Genomic DNA, 20,725 nt, shown 5'->3' on the forward strand with positions numbered 1-20,725 from the left:
TGGAATGCTCTATGCCCTGTCCCTGACAGTCTTTCAGGTGCTACTCCCTTTGCAGCATTCAAAAGGGAAGTGGTGAGCCGGGCGGCGGTGGCACACGCCTTTAATCCCAGCACTCGGGAGGCAGAGGCAGGTGCATCTCTGTGAGTTCGAGACCAGCCTGGTCTACAAGAGCTAGCTCCAGGACAGGCTCTAAAAAAGCTGCAGAGAAACCCTGTCTCAAAAAAACCAAAAAATTAAAAAAAAAAAAAAAAAAAAAAAGGGAAGTGGTGGTGCTGGCCTAGAAATGGCGGCCACAGGTCATAGCGAAGTGTGTGCTGTGTGGTTATAATGTGACAGTCCCTCATAGAGATGACTAGCTGCCCCAGTAGGTCTACACATTGGCGGTGAAACGCATCCAGGTAGAGGGAAATTTTTTTTCTAACATTGAAAAAACTAAGAGCTGAGGTATCAATCTCAAAAAAAAAAAAAAAAAAAAAAAAAAAACCAGGGCATCACACAACCCGTAGGAGCAACAAAACAGAACAAAAAAAAATTCAGATTTTAAAACTGTTTTGTGAATGTAAAGAGGCAGAGAGCTTAGGAACAATTTATGAAATCACGTTTGCTGAGTGGTTTCCTTAACTAGTCATTTCCTTTAGAAAACAATGACATTCAAGCACATTAGTGTTTGGAAAGTGTGCAGACAGATCTCCGCCTGGGATCATCTCTTAATTTGCACCTGATTGTAGAAGGATGCCAGAAAAGCGGGGGCTGGAAAGCAAGCACCGAGTTGACAGGGCACTCCCAAGCACTTAGATTATTATTTTGGTGAAGGTTCATATTTTTTTACCATCTGCAGACTCCACGACGCTTGGGTTTTATTGATATCGGTATTCTAGCTCCCAGCCTTCTCAACGTTGTTTAAGGAAAAAAGTTTGTGTTTACTGTATAAAGATAATCTCGCTTTTCAAAGTGATTAGTCAAATACCCTGAATTTCTATGTGCCTGCCATTCATTTGTCAAATTCCTGCTTTCTCGTTCATGCTTCCTCCCTCGGGAGAAGAATGTTTTATTCGGAAGGAAGGTATTTTTGGTGCAGTTCTGTTTCCTGCTAGTGAAATTAGTTTACTAAGAGGCCTTGGCCTAGATTGAGATGGAAGTTTGACCTGATTAATTGGCCCATGCATCCGGCCTGGAGGTGTCTTCACAAGATTTTTTTTTTTCTTTTTCTTTCTGTCTCCTGGGACTCTTGAGACCTGGGAACAGCCAGACCATTGAAGTTAGAGATGAGCCCAAAGCCTAAAAATATCCCATGGGTCAGGAAGGACTCGTGATGGGACCAGTTCTTTGCATTATCACATCTATCCTTCAGATTTTGACTGTCCTGACCACCCCACCATCAATCAGAGTGAGGATTGATGGGTCTGTGGGTGACAGTTCTGACTGACAGGGGTCCCAGGACTTCTCTAGGACATACGGCCTTGTGTATTACAGTCTGGATTCCTTTGATCAGTGTCTCAGATTCCTACTCCAAGACACAAGCATGGTAGGGAAACACTCTTACCAAAGGAAAGGGTTGCTGGTTCCCTGAGCCCCTGAATGTAGAGAAGCTGCGCTGTAGCATGTGTTGGGGTCCTTGAGGCTTGGCTGGGCAGATTTCACTTGAGCTCCAACTCCTAGGTAGGCCGACTCTTGAAATAAAACTATTTTGTTATTGGTTGTGTGCGCACATGATGTATGTAAGAGAGATGTATGTGCAGAGGTCAGAGGGTGACCTTGTGGAGTCAGTTTTGTTCCTTCACAGGAGTCTGGGTCACCTGACTTGTGCTTGGAAGCCTTTGCCTGTATATCCCATCCCCCTGGCCTTCCTAAGGACTCCTAAAGCCAGTGAGAACTCAGACTTCATCTGTTACACTCCAGCGCATAAACAGTGCTCTTCATAGCGCTAAAGCACCTGCCTGCGGCTTATGTTGCGTTGAAGTCATAGCTTTTCTGGTCCTGAGTCCTTGCCTCTGTGCTCCCGGCAAGTTTCTATAGGAAGTGTCCAGGGCTGCTTGGCAGCATTGTAGCTGTATGAACTCATGCCTTGCCGTGTGAAGGTCAGGTTGCAGGTGGACCCCATAGTTAGTAGTTCAGATTTGGGCAAGGACCCTTAGCAGGTACAGAGAGATACCTTGGGCACTTCCTTCGGGGCAGAGCAGAACTTAGGGACTCTCTTTTGGCCCGGCAGGGCAAGACAAGTTTTCTTGTCTGCACATTTGTTTGTCGGATCTGGGGCGGAGGGGACTAAGGATGGGAAAGCAGCAGGGAAGAAAGGACTCATGGTTCATGAGGATCAGACCTCTCACTTAACTGAGAACCATTACTAACACACTGCCCTCAGTTTCGGGGTGGGAGCAGAGAGACAGACCTGCTGCAGAGCCCTTCTGTGGACACACCAGCAGAGTTCTTGCTCTCTGCCCTCCCCTAGATGGGACAGGAGGGTGGCCAAAGGTAACCGCCTCCCCTTTGGCCATGCCCTCTAGTCTAGTGGAAAGTGGGCCATGGGAATAGTGCCACGCCGATCCCGGTAGATAGACTCCAGGTATTTTAAGTGTGGACCCAGGACTGGTGTTGTCAACATCAACCATTTGGAACCCAGATTCCTGATCCTCTCTGGTCCTGTGTATCAGAACCTTCAGGGTAGTGGGATAGTAAAAACTAAACTGTGCATGCCAAACGTGCAGAGCCACTGTTAGACCCTGTGCCCTGCTACCCTGATGGGAGACCCCAGCGAAAACACTTAGTGGGTATTTCTCCTCCCATACTTTTCAGGGACCGAATGAAGGCTTCTTGTAGTGAGAGGGAAGCGTAGAAGAGGGAGCAGCCAGGCTGTCTCCCGTCCCATCATGCACCGCTGATTGGGCATGGGTAGGATTTATTCCCGGGGATAATGGCAGTCTTTGCCGCTAGTATGTAAGCTGTTCCGGTTGAGTAGCAGAGCATGTCTGTTCTCCTGTAGGCTGATTTCAAGCACACTGTCCAGATCTGGCTCTGAGAAAAATAACCAAAGGCATTTCTAGGGAATGATTCGTGAAACATCCTTTGGTGGGGAGAACCTTTGTGTGTTGGTAATAGAGGTCGCCAAGTTAATTAGTGTCCTATCGATTTCAAAACATTGTCCTTGGCTCATCTTTTTGCCCGTGTTCACGGTGACTGTCTGCTTTTACAGAACCCCAGGAGGTAAGCCCCTGATTGGTGCGGAGCCACACATACCACAGAGAGGTTCTGAGTTGCTGGAGGGCACCGTGGGCACAGTCGGTTGCTAATGCGGATTTCTGTGATTCCAGGAACTACTCCTTTTATGTCCTGGACAACCAAAACTTGCAGCAGCTGTGGGACTGGAACCACCGGAACCTGACTGTCAGGTCGGGGAAGATGTACTTTGCTTTCAATCCCAAGCTATGTGTCTCTGAAATCTACCGCATGGAGGAAGTAACAGGAACAAAGGGCCGCCAGAGCAAAGGGGACATAAACACCAGGAACAACGGAGAGCGAGCTTCCTGTGAGTGAAGGCATCCAAACCACTATGCTACCACAGTCAAGATAACAAGTCTGTGGCTTTCATGGGCAGGCCTTCCTTTGTTTCACCTTGGGGTGTCAATCAAGCCTTACCTTAGCCAGTACCTGGCCTCTGTGCATGTCTTCTCAGTTACTAGTGGGCTGGTGCCTGATACATTCATACTAATACATTTTCCTAAGCATCTGTCTGAGTGTAATAAACATTCCAGTCGGTTCTTAGAGCGTGCGCAGTTAAATACATCTTTTCAATATGAGCAAACAGTGTCTGTCACAGAGCCAGTCCACTCCAGCACTGTGAACAGGCCAGCTCTGCCTCTCTCGCCCATGGTGCCGAAGGCTCAGGGTGGAAGCTCCGCTGCAGCACCCTTCTGTGGGCGTCAGGTTTCCTGGTCTTCACCCTTGGCCTCCTCTTTGAAGAGAAGTGAACCCGCATTCTCGAGTCCATAGTGCTTTTCACATTTTGGATGATGTAATAACATTCTCGTGTGATACAGTTTTCACCTTAAGATGATTGGCTAGAGTTCAGCCTGGTAGCCTAGTTACTCTTCCAAGTGTGGTCCCAGGCCTGAAATGTCAAAGACTTTCTCCTCTAGCCTTGTATGGAAAACTGCCTTTACAAGTGCCACGGCTCTGCCAGGCATGATGGTACACTCCTATAATCTCAGCTCTTAATAGGCTTGGGTAGGAGGATTGCAAGTTTGAAGCCAGCTTGGGCTGCATAGTAAGACCCTGTTTTGTTATTTGACTTTTTTTTATAATTTATTCTTCTCTCATACATTTCATTGTGACTGCAGTTGCCCCCCTCCCACCCCCTGTCCTTCTCCCCACACCCTCTCTCCTCCAGATCCATTCCTCCCCATTTCCCTGGGATATCAACCAACCATGGCATATCAAGTTATAATAAAACTATGCACATCCCCTCACATTAAGGCTGGATGAGGTAACCCAGTAGGAGGAAAAGGGTCCCAAAAGCAGGCAAAAGAGTCAAGAGACAGTCCCCACTCCCACTGTTAGAAATCTCACAGGAACTCCGCTATACAATCCTAACATATATGCAGGGGACATAGGCTGTAAGACCCAGTCTTTAAAAGGAAAAAAAGCTAAAGCTTTATTTGACTCTCCATCTTTGACGTTGGGAAATTAGTGAGAAAATAAAGGAGTCATATGACCAAATGTACACATACATACACACAGAAGAGGGGCTAGCTTTGTCTGTTGTATCCAGGTTTGTCTGATGCCCATAGGACCCAGGAGGCATTTAGGGAAGAGTTGTTAAGGTGGGAATTGTGTACTTAGCCAACATCTTCACCTTCTTGCAGAGCCCCTGCCCTGTTCCCCATTAAGACCGTAGCAGAAGTCTAGGACCAGAGCATTTCCAAGTGCATCTCCCTTAGAGGCAGCCAGCCTGACATGGATTCAGCAGCCATTTATTTTCCTCTGAAAGCACAGTCAGGGTTTTTCTCTTTGCGTGACCCTTCAGCAGGACCTGCAGTGCTCTCTGGATTTCCACGGAGCACATTTTTCTCAGAAGACTTCTCAGTGTTCAATTGTTCCGAGTCTCTTGCCTTTAGCTCATTAGTGTGACAGTTAACGGCAGGCAGTTTGGGGACCCGAGGACAGCTCGCTGGAGAGCTTTGAGCGTCCCGCAAAGTGTTGACCATCCGTTCCAACCTTTGCAGCCAGAATAAGAGTGCTGAAGTCAGTGCAGGCTCGGTGCCTGGTACCTCACAGCCAGGGTGCACCTCCCACAGATCACAGGGCTTGCCCAAGACATTGCCCGCCTAGTTGCGTTCCTGCTACAGCACTCCAAGGAGGTCTTCTAGCCTGCTAGTTTGGTGTCATGTTCAGATTAAGATACGCTCCTTTTGGTGGCTTTACAGAAGCCAGCAGATGTCCACACCTGCAGGGCACTTGTGTCCTGTCAGGTCAGCCTACAGATATGCTGTCGTTTAACCAGCTCCCCTTTAGCAGCCAACGTCTATAGATGATCTCAAAGGTCAAGCCACCTTTCACTAAGGACAATTACAGGTCCATGCCCCATTCTCTGGGCTGGTGACCAGCGTAATGAAAGAGGAGCCCACAGGAACTCCCTGGTGAAACGCTTGGACCCTTGATGGAAACTAAGAAAACTTCCTACTAATGCAGACAGAGCTTAGTGTGGACGACCAGCTTCAGGAAAGAGGAAAGGTAGTGCACAGCTTTTGTAGAGATGCATGGATCTCTGTCCCTCACAGATGTGCCTTTATGTGCCCCAGGTGAAAGTGACGTTCTCCGTTTCACATCTACCACCACCTCAAAGAACCGCATCATCATAACCTGGCACCGGTACCGGCCCCCAGACTACAGGGATCTCATCAGCTTCACAGTTTACTACAAGGAGGCGTGAGTTCCTATGTTTGTGCCTGTCGTTCTGGTATGGAGCTTGAGGGTGGAGATGACCAGGCCTTTGGTTGTTGTATGGGTTGGCTGAATAGGGAATCAGTGAATTTCCTTTGAAGAATCAGGCCAGGAGACCACTTCTTCCTCACATACCCTCTCTATTTGTCACATGACACTGTCCCAACCTGTGGCAACTAGTCAGGAGAGTATTACTTTCAGGCCTTTCTTTGTTTATAAGGTATTGGTGTTTGATCAAGTTCAACCCAAGGAAAAAGGACTGAATTAAGAGAATTGGATCCATCCAAACTGTCGTAAGCTATAATGTGGGCTTGGTTAAAATACCGGTTTAGCCTCTGTTCCCGAAGTACGCCATAGGCTACACTGCTCTCACTGAGGTTACCCTGAACTGATCCAGTATCTTCCATTCACTCTATGTGTGCAAGGCCTTGCCCAGACTCTGCTCTGAGTCATGAGCCCTCTAGCATTAAAGAAGAATGGAGGGGGACCATTCCGTGTTAACAGTTTCCAGGGTCTTCCAAGACTTCCCCAGTACTGGTGGCATCTTCCTGCCTATGCAGTCATGACTTGCTTCACGTTGCAACTCTTGGAGTCATTCCATCACCCCACTTGGCCTCCTGTGTCCGGGTGGTCTCCCCAGTCTACACGGTCATCCATTTTCCCAGAAGCAAAGGTGCCATGGCAGCAGCTGGTACCTTCGCTGCTGCTTGAACTAGGGTCCTGGGAACTGTTATAGCCCGAGGGAAATAGGAATGGAGCTTCCCCCATCTTTCTTTGTGGTTGTTCACAGGTCTGTTAACATAATTTCAGAAGCCAATGGCCAGCAGCCCTTTCATCTCATAAAGCCCCACCCACCCTCCCACCATGCATCTGTGCAAAACCCTCTCTCTCCTCTTTGAAAGTGCTGCCAATACACTGCCACAGTTACCTGGTGATTTCACTAATGCCACTTTCTGAGACAATCAGGAAATGAAATATTTGAGTATTATGAGATATTTAAGCATCAAAGCCAGCTATTATCAACTTATATTTTAGAAACTTTTTTTTGGGGGGGGTAAGAAAGTTTTTGTTCAAAAGTTATCCTTTATCAGTATCCAATGTTTGCGTTAAACAGCAGTGATTTTTTTTCCTATTTAAAAAAAAAAAAACTGTTCTAATTCAGAAGAAAGTCAGCATCTGCAAGTCTTAGGAGCAGCATTTTCAGTCCCTGTGAATATAGAACTGGCTGTCTCTGCGACTGCCTGTTCAGTTCTGTGGTTCATAGCTGGTGAGCCCCCGAGTCCAGATGCTTGATTTTATTCTTGTATAGAAACCTAATTGTTGATGAGTTTTATTTGGAGCTCCCATTATAGGCAGTGTGACAAGCTCAGCCCCTGGGGAGGTTTCTTGAGAGCTGTGGTGACAGAGCCCTTCAACATTCTCTCTTCTCCGTCGATTGTCTTTCAGACCCTTTAAAAACGTTACAGAATACGACGGACAGGATGCCTGTGGCTCCAACAGCTGGAACATGGTGGATGTGGACCTGCCTCCCAACAAGGAGGGGGAGCCTGGCATTTTACTGCATGGGCTGAAGCCCTGGACCCAGTATGCCGTTTATGTCAAGGCTGTGACCCTCACCATGGTGGAAAATGACCATATCCGTGGGGCCAAAAGTGAAATCTTGTACATTCGCACCAACGCATCAGGTATCCAGGCACTAGATAAGCCCCACCCCCAATTCCCTGACTTTTTAATAAGCTTGCTATAGTTAAATGGGCACAATATGGCTCTAGGGCCAGCAATGAGATGCTTGTTGTTGCTTAACACTGTATTATAGTCTTTTCGCTGCTAACACCTTAAATTCTCCTGGGCCATTTTCTGGACTTGGTACCATCTTAAGCATCTATCTCTCTGCTCTATGCTAATGAGCCCGTGTCCTCCAGGGTTGTAAGATGGTTTCTTTCTGAATGCCCAGCATGTAGCTACCTATGTCTGTTTTCATCTGTTTTAATGCCGACTTCTAGGACCTAAAATGATGCTGACCTGCGTACCACCTGCCTCTAGTGGCTTACTGATTTTCTATCTTTATTCAGTAGCCATCAGCATTTTCAGCAGGCAAATAAAGCCTACAAAACTAATAGGCTTAGAGCATTGTGATAGCCAAGAAGGGACTATTGACTGATTCCTCCTTATCTTCTCTTCATATGCTTAAGTGCTAGTTCCCCAACTCCAAAACCTAGAAATAGTGAACATTTGTGTGAATTTGTATGCAAACACTAGAGGTAGAAAGATATATTTCATTGTAAAGATAATGACAGTCTTAATACATTTAGGCTATTACAAGAAAAATGTCACAAACTGAGTTGGCTTACAAAGCAAAGAAACATACGTCTCACCATTCCAGAGGTTGGGAAGCCCAAGATCAAAGAGTTGGCATCTTGTGTCTGGTGTGAGCTGACTTCTTGGCTCATAGAGATCTGTTTGATGTGTCCTCACATGCCCGAAAGAGTGCACATGGGAGTCTCTGACCTTCTTTCTGTGTTAATTCTGTTGATTAAAACTCTACCCTCATGACCTAATCGCTTTGCAAAGCCCCAACACTTGAAGGCTAGGGTTTCCACACAGTGATTTGTAGGGTAAGGAGCACACACGGTCCACAGCACGGGTACACATTCACTGAGAACAGATTCTGTACAGTGAGTAACACATGCTAAAGTACCCCAGACCAGCACAAAGTAAGCATAAGATAGCAGAGTGAGAAAATTTTAAAAATAACATAGAGCTCACATGCCCTTGCTTCTCCAACCCCTCCCCACTTTGGTGACCCCATAGCTGTCACAATCAGGTTGCTGACCCTGCAGAACTGAATTTTCCACAGGCTCCTGGTACTGGGATTGGGTTGATTTTGTGGATTTTCAAGTGCAGCAGAATACATTCATTTTCTTATCTTAAAATTTGGGAGTAACAGTTCCCAGAGAATCATTGCAGCAGATTTGGGGGGGGGGTGTAATTGTAATTTCTTCTTAACAGCAGATCCTTAAGAAATCTGATTCTTCTTCCTAAATATTAAAAACTGCATTTTGGCCCCTCTCCTCACAAGTGCTCAGGACCAGTGTGATCTGGGAAGCCTGTCAGTGAACCATCTAGTAATAAACTGTTTGAGGAATATTTTTGGGAAACCTTAAGGGAACAGGCATCACGTGGTTATATTTTCTTAGCAAAAGTTAGCATTAGTCCTGCTCTCCCAACATGCTGCCCCTCAGCAGTTCTCAGGGTCTTGAGCATTTCAAACATCCCAAAGTGTTAATTAGTTAGGCTTTCTATTGATGTGGCATACGACCAGAAACAACCTGGCAAGGAAAGGGTTTGACGTACATATCTGGATCACAGTCTGTCATTAAGAAACCAGGGCAGGAACTTGAGCAGAGGCAAGAACTGTGGGGAAGTGCTGCTAACTTACTGACTTGCTCCCCATGGTTGTTCAGGCTGCTTTCTTATAGAACCCAGGACCACCAGCCCAGGGTTGGCGCCTCCCCCATCAGTCACTAATTAAGAAAATACCCTATGGGCATGCCTATAGCTCTGTCTTACTATCGTCTTGAGGCATTTTCTCAATTTAGTTCCCCTCCTCTCATTATGTCAAGTTGACATAAAACTAGCCAGCATGACCTGTTTTCACCTTTCAGATTTAAAAACAGCTTGTTTGGACCTCATGCTTAAGAGATATACCATGATCGTGTGTGTGTGTGTGTGTGTGTGTGTGTGTGTGTGTGTGTGTGTGTGTGTGTTGAGGTTAGGGAGTACTTTGGCTGTAGCATTGACTTTGCCATAGGAACTCCACTGAGAACATGACAGTAGTCCTGGGTGTTTTCCTTTTTACTTTAAATCAATTCTGCGTTTTGAGTTTGCGCATCGTTAGTGAGTAAGCTTCACTTAGATTATTGAGCTCCTCTTCCTGGTAACAGAGGACTTTGTATAAAACCAGGGCTCATGTGTAGTGGCTTCCCAGCATCATGGCCTAGCCATCCCACAGAAGCTTGCCTACAGGATCTTTGACTCCATGCTCCTTGTTCCACCATTTCTTTCATACAGGCGCAGACACACACACACACACTGCCCCATACTCTTTCCTACTCTTTCCCAGCCCTTACTTCCGCTTGGCATTTTGTCTCCCTGTCATTTTTTGTCAGAGATTCAAATTTGCAATCAAAGATAAAGTCCTGTGGAGTCCAGTTTGCCATTTGCTAAAACACACTAGAGAAGTGGCAGTTGCCACGTACGAATTAACTGTGGGTTTTAAAAGTCCCCTTTAGCCCTGGCTGTGTGCTTACAGTCTATTCAGTCCAGCTCTGCGAACCACGCGTGTTTGCGCAGAGATTATCTGAGAACAGATGCTGCTCTGAAGAGAAGGCTGGCATTCCAGTTAATGCTCTTCCTAAACAAGGCTCTGGTTCACTTTGTGCTCTGCCGGCCCTGTTGCTATCTTGGTGGCCAGGTCAGACTTGCAGCTTCCTGTTGATTTGCATTGAGTCCCTGATAACCTCCACCTCAGGCTGTTTTCTGAAATGTCCTTTGTTCGTATTTCCAGTTCCTTCCATTCCCCTAGATGTTCTTTCCGCATCAAACTCCTCTTCTCAGCTGATTGTGAAGTGGAACCCCCCAACTCTGCCCAATGGCAACTTGAGTTACTACATTGTGAGGTGGCAGCGGCAGCCACAGGATGGCTATCTGTACCGGCACAACTACTGTTCCAAAGGTGAGCTGGGCCAGCAGTGGGCAGGCGAGTGCCAGTGAGCCGGCTTGTTGCTCGGCTCCTTCCCCTTGAACAGTGCTCACTAGCACATCGTGCTTGGCATTCATCCCCACTCCGTTCTTTTTCAGACAAAATACCCATCAGAAAGTATGCGGATGGCACCATCGATGTGGAAGAGGTAACCGAGAACCCCAAGACAGAAGTGTGTGGTGGTGAGAAAGGGCCTTGCTGTGCTTGTCCCAAAACTGAAGCCGAGAAGCAGGCTGAAAAGGAAGAGGCTGAGTACCGCAAGGTCTTTGAGAATTTCCTTCACAATTCCATCTTCGTGCCCAGGTGAGTGTCCCCTTTGGAAGTGCTGCGTTTGGTGCTATTCAGTGAGTCCCATCTCTTCAATTCCCCCACTGCGAGGTAGGAGCACGACATGGAGCCAGCTTAGAAGGGTGCAAGAGAAGACGATGCCTGTGTGGTGAGCAGAGCTCCTAGAAAGGCTAGCCCTGCAGGAAGGGGCCCAGGACTCACATCGCAGGAGGAGGGGAGGGGGCGTGTGCGTGAGGATTACACCTCAGCTGCATCGCCTCCCTCATCTTCACCAAACGCTGCCTGGATCACTTGACTGTCCTTGCAGAAGCCAGTAAAGGGAAAAGCTGAGGTTTGGGCCCATCTCTGCCCTCTCCTCCTCTGTCCTTTGACTCCTTCAGCCTGGCTGAGAAGGAGTGATTCAGCAGGACCTAGAATCAGAGTTGGTTTTATTTATTTTTTTTTAAATTATAAAATATTTAATGTACATGCATGCAATGATGATATCAAAATATATGGAGCCAAATGGACCAAACTTCAGGGAAAAAATACAACAATCAACTTCATTATATAGAATTTCAAGGAGCAATATGGGAATGAAGTCCCTTTAGCTGGACAGTTCAACTTCTCTGTAACCAAATGGGTGAGTCTAAAAAGGCATAGAATATAATCAAATATAATACCACCTTTAATCAGCTGGATATAATAGATAACTATAGTATAGTTCATTCAATATCACAATAAATATCAACAAGACAAATCATGTTCTGGGCTCTAAAACACTTTAACAAGTTTTTTGTTTTGTTTTAAGAAATTATTCAATATCTATTCTCAGACAATAATAGAATTGAACTAAGAGACATTAAAAAAAAGTTAATGGGGACAAAGGGACCCAACTCCAAAACAGCCGGGTACTCGATGTGTCCCTTTTAATCAGGTTTCTTAAGTCGAATGGAGCACTGTCCCAAGAACTCCCTCTGCTCCTGTGTTCTACCCTCAGTTTCCGCAAAGTAAAAATCAAACTAGAAAAAGGGACCAGTAAGATGTCTCAATGGGGAAAGGCACCGGGCTCCTCCTCAACCTAAACCCCTGAGTTCAGTCCTCAGAACCATATGGTGGAAGAAGAAATACAAGTTGTCTTTTGACCTCTACCTTCATGCTGGGTGGGGTAGGGAGGACGGAAGTAAATGTATTAATTTTTCTTTTTATAGAAGAAAGGAAAAGTCCAATAATAGCAGTAGGAAAAACTCAGTTGTTCATCAGTACATGGCTAGATAAACAAATGGTGGCATAGCCATTCGATGGAATCCTAGTCAACTATAAAACAGAAAGAAATTCTGACTAATGATATAACATGCATAAGCCCTGAAAACTCCATCAAAAATGAAACAAAGCTAGACAATAAAGAATAAAAGCTGTGTGGTTTTATGTGTATGAAATAGAAGAGACATGTGGCAAATTAGGGGGTGAGAGCAGGATACAGAGGAAAACAGGTGATCATTTTTTAATAATAGAGTTTTTGTTTAAGGCAGTGCAATCTTTAGGAAGCAGTGACAAGGGTCGCACATTTTCACTGTAGCCAAATGACATTAAGTCACATACTTAAAATAGTTAAACACTGTATTAGAGGTCGCTTTTTTTTAACTTACCGATTTACTTTATGACAGTTAAAATAATGAGCACGGTAGTTGTGTTTGTTTTTTTAGCATATGTGCTGCCGAAGTGATATATGGGAAGGAGATTAAGGAAATGACCCTGGGCTTTCCTGAAAGGCTGTGTACAACTTTGGAGGCTGAAAACTGGTTGGACAGCTAGGTTCAGACCAGTGAGGTGCCCACCCCAGTCCCTATAGTACCTCAGCTGCCTCCAGAGCTCTGGGCTTGTTTTCTCCCCTCGAGGTTCCACAAGCCCTTAGCGGCTGTTTATCCTGCTGTTACTCTGTCTTTAGTGCCTTTCTTGGATTGTATCCGCAAATGGATTTTTAAAATGACTTCTTGATATTTGTGAAATCGTCAAAGATAGCCATCTCACTCTGAAGTCAGTAGAATAAAAAATAAAGACCTGTTAACTCTCGAGGCCTCAGTCCTTCCGAGACTAGAAGTCCTAGATCCCTGGCAGCCTTCTTCCCCTCCCCTCTTCTCACAGGCTACGCATTCTCCCACCTGCCTCAATGACCTCAGCTCCTCGTGGTTGGAAGGCTGCTGGGCTGCTGTTGACGCCAGCTCTGTGGGTCAGGATGCACTACTGTTTTTTACCCGTGTTCCCTGTGTATCACATATGTTTCCTTGAGTTTGAAAGCCAAAAGGCAGGAAAGAAGTCAGTTGTGTTTAAAAACTAGATGCAGTGACCTCTCTGTCCTAATTAATTTACTGACAGTTTGAGTCTTAGGTCTTGGCCCTACATTCTCCAGCACCAAATCTCTTTCCTTTCAGTGGGTTGTCTGTGTGGGCCAGTCCACCCAAACCAACACTCAGCTAGTAAGAGTTCCCAAGTACAGTGTCCCAAGGAGGCCAGGCAGGACGTCCCTCTCCCAACACTGTACTGGTGACAGTCAAATCCAGGACTTCTTCACCTTACACGTGTTAGGCACCTGCCAGAGGTTCAGGTTGTGAGGAGGGATTATCGGTTCTTTTGTTGTTGCTGACAAACTATCTGATGCTTTGGTAGTGTGTATCGCTCAACAGTTTTAGAGAGAGAAGAACACAGAGCCGGCATATGCTCTGCTGTGATGAAGGCATCCTTGGCTGTGTCGCAGGGCATCATGGCAGAAGTGCTTGTGGGACAGAGAGAATTTAAGTCAGACAGAAGTTGAGAGCTTAGTGTTTTGCTTTTCTGACAACTCCTGTTTAGACCAGCATTGAACCTTCTTCACAACACCACCCAGTCACATCTGGATCTCCTAATAATAGGCCCCTTTCTCTGTGCTGCTACCCCCCCTGGTGACCAAACATCCAACAATCCATAGCAGAAACCCCTTAACATTCAGTTGTTTTCAGATGACATCCCTTTTGCTGCTGTGGTTATCATTAAGTGTGCAACACTAGGTTAAGAGATGGGACAGCAGAGCTGTGGTTGACCTAGATGTGAATGAGGTATTTGTACTCACAGCCAGATCCTGCGTGCTAAATGCTGTCACCCTGTCTTACAGCCTGGCTTCTCCATTCTAAAACAAGCCCAATGTGTAGATATGTGTCACCACACCTAGCTCTTTGGGTTTTGGTTTGGATTGATTGGATTGTTTCTGGTTTTTGCCTCCCACCGAGGCATAGATCTGGCATCCATACACATTGTAACAGGGCCCCTGTAAAGGAGCACCCTAGGTGACAGGAATGAGTCATGGAGTCTCTTGTAGTGGTACAGCTGAATCATCTAAAGACTGTTCCTTCTTTCATGTCATTCTAGGCACGGTTTATTTGGGGGCTAAAGGCAAATAAGTCAGATTGAGTCCGTCTGCAGTGTCTGACTCTGCCTGTGTGTTTATAGAATGGAAGCTAGTGTATATTATGTTACTTCATGAACTTGGTCTTTGGTAAATGACTTCTGTAGGCCACTATCTTTATTATTTCGAGTTATGTCACTAAAGCATTGACATGTTAAGAAAGGCAAGCTTCTCCAATGGTAATAGGTTATTTCTTGTAGTCAGGAAAACTAACAGTACAGTGTAGGGGAAACGCACTTGTTTGTTCCCGGCTGCCCAGACCATGAAATAATCGCACAGAAACTATATTATTTAAATCACTGCTTGGACAGTCACTTAAGCGTATTGCTAGCTAGCTCTTAAATCTTTGATTTACCCATTTCTATTAATCTGTGTATCACCATGTGGCTGTGACTGTGGCTTACTGGCAAGGTTCTAGCTGGCAGCTGGTGTCTTTCTCCTCTGGTGGCTCCATGGCGTCTCACTGATTTCACCTTCTTTGTCCCAATGTTCAGTTTAGTTTTCCCCGCCTAGCTCTATTCTGCCCTATCATAGGCCAAAGCAGTTTCTTTATTTATTAACCAATAAAATCAAGACATATACAGAAGGACTTCCCACACCATTTTTGTGTTTAAATAAAAGGGAAGGTTTTAACTTTAACATAGTAAAATTACATATAGCAAAACAGGTATCAAGCAAGAATTACAGTTACAACATTTATACCTACTTTATCTTTTATCATAACTAAGGAAAACTATAATTATAACTATCTATTCTTCAACTCCATCAAAGACTCCGGAAGGATATAATATTAAGTGTGCTGTTAGTCACCCCAATTGACATGTAGCTGTTGACAAATCTGGGCCACTCTGTTTATATCATCCCCAGTCTTCTAGTGCCTGTACTGCCTCCCTCCCTAGTCCTGACTCTGTATCCACAGTAACTGCTACGCAGTTTGGAAAAGTATAGTGTTTACAAATGAGTGGACTGCTGAGTGTGCTTGGTCCTGTGACCCAGTTACAAAGCAGGGAGTGGACGTAACATCATTCTTCAATAATAAACCAAATACAAACAACTTTTACTTGTAGGCACAGTTTTGTTGTGTTGGTCTTGAAAGAGAAGGAGGCAGGAAACGTGTTAGTGCTGTTTTGAATGTCTCCCTGCGCTGGGGGGAGGGGTCGTGTTCCTTCCTTCCAGGAAGGTAGGTGGTTTGCTGAAGGGTTGGTTTTCAGGGTGTGAGCATGGTAGACTAGTGCTCTCATTTCATTGCTCTTCCTTCTCCAGCATCAGGAAAACAAATGCCCATTCCTGAGTTTTGAGATGAGGTCCTGCACGGGCAGTTTAGATACTTGTAGTGGGGCCTGCCATGTCAGCACCGAGCAAAGAACTGTGGCTTGATTGCAGATCTGTCAGCTGAGTAGACTGGGGAGCATGCAGCCCTTTCTCTGGCTCTCTCCCTTACCCTTCCAGATGTTGGCTTAGGCAACATCCACAGGCCTGGAGCATGGCTTCCAAGGTGTCTCCCTCTGTATTTGTACTTCTGCTCTTCTCTGCTGGGCTCTCCTGCACGGAGACTGGTGAGCTTATTCTGGGCCCTCCTGTTCTCTTGCACTCTTAATGTTCTTACTAGGTGGACTGCATCTCACCTGGTGATCTCATCCCTTGCTCAGTCCCAAGCACTGCAGGAATAGCTTCAGCACCTAGCTTTCCCACCATTCACCCACAGCTAGCCTGAAGGTGGTGTATACCTCATAGGGGTGCTTGTGTGATGTTGTATTTTTATTTCCTCTGTTCTTATTGGTGTTATAAGCCTGATTATAACAGGCCTGATGAAGGTTTCTGGAGGCAGAGGGAGCCCCAGTCATCTTTTTTGATGTTCTTATGTTGTTTCTCAAGCCAACATAAGTCAATGGCTGAGGCTCCACTCCCTTCACAAGGAAGATATCGGGAGGGCACAGGTACCCACTGCTAAAGGAGAAGCAAAGCAAGGTGGACCTCCAATACCGTGATGCATACTAGGGACTGTGGGCATCAATCAGTAGGAACCCCTGTTCCTCAGGAAAAACCCTGGGATTTTAGGTACTTGCTAGCTGCTCAAACCGGGGCATCTTCATTTCAGAGACAATCAAGGAAGCTACTACTGTAGGCCTTTGGGTCCCTTCTGCCCCATATGTCTTAGGCCTGAGCTACCTCACCTTTCACCCAATCAATCTTAACTGAGGCGATTTGGTTTATCCTATCCAATACTCAGTCATCAGGGCTGACCAAGTAGCACTGTTGGTTGGGTGAAACAGAACAATGCCTGGCTAAGAATGGCTGATGCCTTGTTTCCCAGTAACATCGAAGGACCACTTGTGTGGGTGTAGGTGTGAATGTGGGTGTTTCTGAGGGTGCCACAGAGAATGCAAGATGGGTCTTGGAGAAGGAAGTCCCCTTGTTATTTGTTGGTTCTCATCCAAGGAGCCTAAAGAGTTTTGTTTATTTCAAGGGTTAGGATTTTCCTTTTCTGCTACGTCCATCCTGGCCATAGAAAAGAAAAGGAAGCTGATAACGCTTACTACCTGACCTTCTTCTTCCTTGCAGACCCGAAAGGAAGCGGAGAGATGTCATGCAAGTGGCCAACACCACCATGTCTAGCCGAAGCAGGAACACCACGGTGGCAGACACCTACAACATCACAGACCCGGAAGAACTCGAGACAGAATACCCTTTCTTTGAGAGCAGGGTGGATAACAAGGAGAGAACTGTCATTTCCAACCTCCGGCCTTTCACTTTGTACCGCATCGATATCCACAGCTGCAACCATGAAGCTGAGAAGCTGGGCTGCAGCGCCTCCAACTTCGTCTTTGCGAGAACCATGCCTGCAGGTACGCCGCATTTCGCCCTCGTGGGAGAGGCTGACAGCCCGTAGATTCAGCCCTACGAATGTGTGGTCATTGGTAAACAACCTTGTCCATCAGGCGCCTAAGGAACAGAGGGCGTGTTCCCAGCACCAGCTCCCATCCTAGACTCACTTGAGAAAGTCTTTACAAGCCTCCTTCAGAGCTCCTGTTCATGCTTGGTTCACATGGTGTGCTCGCACAGCCCCTTCCTCTCTGTGCACAGCTGAGGGAGTTAGCTTGCCATCACTATCACAAAATGCCTGAAATAATCATCTTACCAGGAGGAAAGGTTTATTCTAGACTCAGTGTTTGGGAAGCACTTGCCTAATTGCTTTTGGGCTTGTAGTGAAACCGCAGATCACATTGTCAGTGTATGGCAAAGGAGACTTATTCCCCTCGTGGCAGCCATGGAGAAGAGAGAGAAAAGGCTGCTTCAATGGCAGCTCCCTGATGCCCTGACCCCTTTCAGTGAGTCACATCTTCTAAAGGGTCTACCTCTGTCAGTAGTGCCAAGGGCTGGAGACCAAGAATACGAGGCCTTCTTAGCATACCACAGACCTATGGGGGCACTCCAGTTCCCAAGAAAAGCAGCTACCTTGATTCAGAGGAATCATTGATCCTCAATGATCCACGAGAACAGCCTGTGGGCCTCCTTTTTGCCCCCTCTTCCCTTGTAAATTAGATACTTCCTGTCACCCAGATGGCCACTCTCCTGTCTTTCAAGGTGGGTAAACTCCTACTTCTCATTTCTGGAAAAGGTATCAAGCACTGGGAAGAACAAAGGATGATGGGAACTGGGGGAGAAGGACCTACTGAAGTTGACTCTGGCACTCACATGCAGCCCTTAGCCTCCTGTGCCTCAGTTTCCCAGTCCTCGTAGAAAAGACAGAGAACAGCTTATCTCCCAGGGCCTTTCTTAGCTGTTACTTTTAACAACTTTGGTTCACTGCCTCGGTTTCCGAAGTAAGGCCAGCAGGAGCTGGAAGGGATGGTGGCTTCCTAGTTCTGAGCACAGGTTTCCTGGCAGCTGCCTCCAAGGCCAGCCTTGTGATTGGTCCTTTCTCCCATATGGGAGTGGCAGTTGCTGTGAGGAGGTGGGCTGAAGAGAGTGGGTGCCACCACTGGAGCCTCACTGGAGCACCCTGAAACTCACTGCCCTCCTTCAGGGATGCTGGATTTGAAGATTCATTTTTCTTTAGATAGGAAAAAAAATGGACCTGGAGAAAGTGACTTAGCTTGTCAGGAGTGTTTACTTGTACTCAGTCACAGATTTTCCTGGAAGATGCTGTGGCATCTTGAGATGACAGGTCATCAGGCATGTCCAGTCCTAATCCTCTGCCTTGTGCTAGCAGCCATCTCGAGAGGACCCCTACGATGTCCCTGTGCAGAGTCCTGCATGTATATGAGTTAGGGGAAGAGTCACTCTCATGTGAGCCTATCCTTTCTGGAGACCCAAACCTAATTTGTCTGCTTGTTTACATCCTTATGTAGAAGGAGCAGATGACATTCCTGGACCAGTGACCTGGGAGCCAAGACCTGAGAACTCCATCTTTTTAAAGTGGCCAGAACCCGAGAACCCTAACGGATTGATCCTCATGTATGAAATAAAGTACGGATCGCAAGTTGAGGTAAGGCAGGGACTGTGGCCTGCGCTGTGTATGTTTCTGTCGGCCCTGAGAGCACATGCTATTGCATGTCACTGCTCTGTGGGCTCGCTGAACAGACAGCACAAAGACGATCAGTCAGTGAAGATCTGGGTCTTCCCAGAAACCCAGGCACTGTAGAGCAGTAACCACAGTACAGGGAGCCGGCTGTCCTTCACCTATAATTCACCTACAGTTTTGTTGTAGGTAGACCTTGTGCCACAGATGAAACACATCTTGATAACTTTTCATTCCTCTGGGGTTCTGTTCGATTACAAACATGACTGATTAGAGTTCTCCATGTGCCACCTGAAGACTACCATTACAGATGTCATTTCTTCCTTTATATTAATGACCTGGACGATCGCTAGGCAGATGTTGGGCAGCTGGAGCTACCACCATGGTGACGAACTAGCAGGTGTCAGACCTCGCGCTTGTAGGAAATTAACACTTATGTTTTATTTCCGTAGGATCAGCGGGAATGTGTGTCCAGACAGGAGTACAGGAAGTATGGAGGGGCCAAGCTTAACCGGCTAAACCCTGGGAACTATACAGCCCGTATTCAAGCCACCTCTCTCTCTGGCAATGGGTCGTGGACAGATCCTGTGTTTTTCTATGTCCCAGCCAAGAGTAAGTCTTATGAGGGGAATGCATGGTAAAACCAAACGCTGGCTGGGCCAGAACGGGGCTTCTGAAGTTGTCTGCTTTTCTGTTAGCACAGAGCTGGTCAGGTTGAGGAGATGGCTCATTAGGCAAAATGTACCTGCTTGGAGATCTCAGTTCAGATCCCTCACATCAAAGACAGTAGTCACCACTATATGCTTCCGTAACCTTGTTGTTTAGGGAATTGACATAGCTAGTCTAGCCCATTGGTGAGATCTGGGGTCAATGAGAGACCTTGTCTTGAAAAATGAGGTGGCAAGGCATAAAGGAAGAGCTTTGACATTTACCACTGGTGTGCACCATCTGTGCCCCCCACACACACACAACAGAGCTGGGCCCCTTTCAGACATGGTCACACTGAGGAACCAGTATGTGTTATCTGGGATCTCAGCCTGGGACGGAAACACTCTCTCTCTCCCTCCCTCTCTCCCTCTCCCTCTCCCTCTCCTTCTTCCTCTCCCTCTCCCTCTCTCTCTCTCTCTCCTCTCACACACACACACACACACACGAGCTGGGCAGCTTTCAGACACAGTCACTCTGAGGAGCCAGTGTGTGTCATCTGGGATCTCAGCCTGGGAAGATGGTGAACCTTGGATTCTTATCCCATGTGACCAACTAGAAGAGGGTGGTACACCTCTGGGGAGCTAGAAGATAACTTTGCTTTCACCCTGGCGTATGTGTAGAAGCGTTTTGCAAAAACATTGAGTTGAACATTTCCATCTCCTGCCTAGTCAGTGAAACCAGCTAGGGCTCAGAGCCAACGCTCAGAAATCATAAGGTGAAAGAAACCCAGGGATCGGCTGGTTTCCCTGCTCTAGGACTGAAATCTACAGGACAGCATCCCAGGCAGAGGCATTCTCCTCCCCTCATCTGTCCAGTGGTGAAAAAACAGATGGTGCTTTTCATCCTCCAGGATACGGTGAAAGATACTGTGTTCGTTGTTTTCCCCAGAGGCTGGTGGATCATGTTACAAATTTCACTCAAACCACTGAGAAGACAGGATTCTTAGAAGGCTATTCTATACGGCGATATCATATGTAAAGCTAAATGTTGTGAAATGATTAACTACAAGGGCCGCATACTTGTTTGATCCTGAAAATTGAGACTTTTGTTTGGTGAAATTTTGTACATAATGCATTTTTTTTACATGGTG

At 46.5% G+C, this 20,725-nt stretch overlaps 1 protein-coding gene across 1 annotated transcript in view; it reads left to right on the forward strand.

Annotated features, from left to right (window-relative positions):
* The window catches only part of Igf1r (insulin like growth factor 1 receptor), a 278,425-nt gene that overhangs the window by 226,592 nt on the left and 31,108 nt on the right, over positions 1-20,725 (forward strand). Inside the window, exons 6-13 of the mRNA XM_038313638.1 lie at positions 3,309-3,523; positions 5,796-5,922; positions 7,384-7,622; positions 10,505-10,672; positions 10,798-11,002; positions 16,968-17,251; positions 18,758-18,894; positions 19,380-19,539. Coding sequence (XP_038169566.1) covers positions 3,309-3,523; positions 5,796-5,922; positions 7,384-7,622; positions 10,505-10,672; positions 10,798-11,002; positions 16,968-17,251; positions 18,758-18,894; positions 19,380-19,539 — 1,535 coding nt within the window. The remainder of the gene's footprint in view (positions 1-3,308; positions 3,524-5,795; positions 5,923-7,383; positions 7,623-10,504; positions 10,673-10,797; positions 11,003-16,967; positions 17,252-18,757; positions 18,895-19,379; positions 19,540-20,725) is intronic.

Source organism: Arvicola amphibius, chromosome 12 (genome assembly GCF_903992535.2).
Source record: "Arvicola amphibius chromosome 12, mArvAmp1.2, whole genome shotgun sequence".
NCBI lineage: Eukaryota > Metazoa > Chordata > Mammalia > Rodentia > Cricetidae > Arvicola > Arvicola amphibius.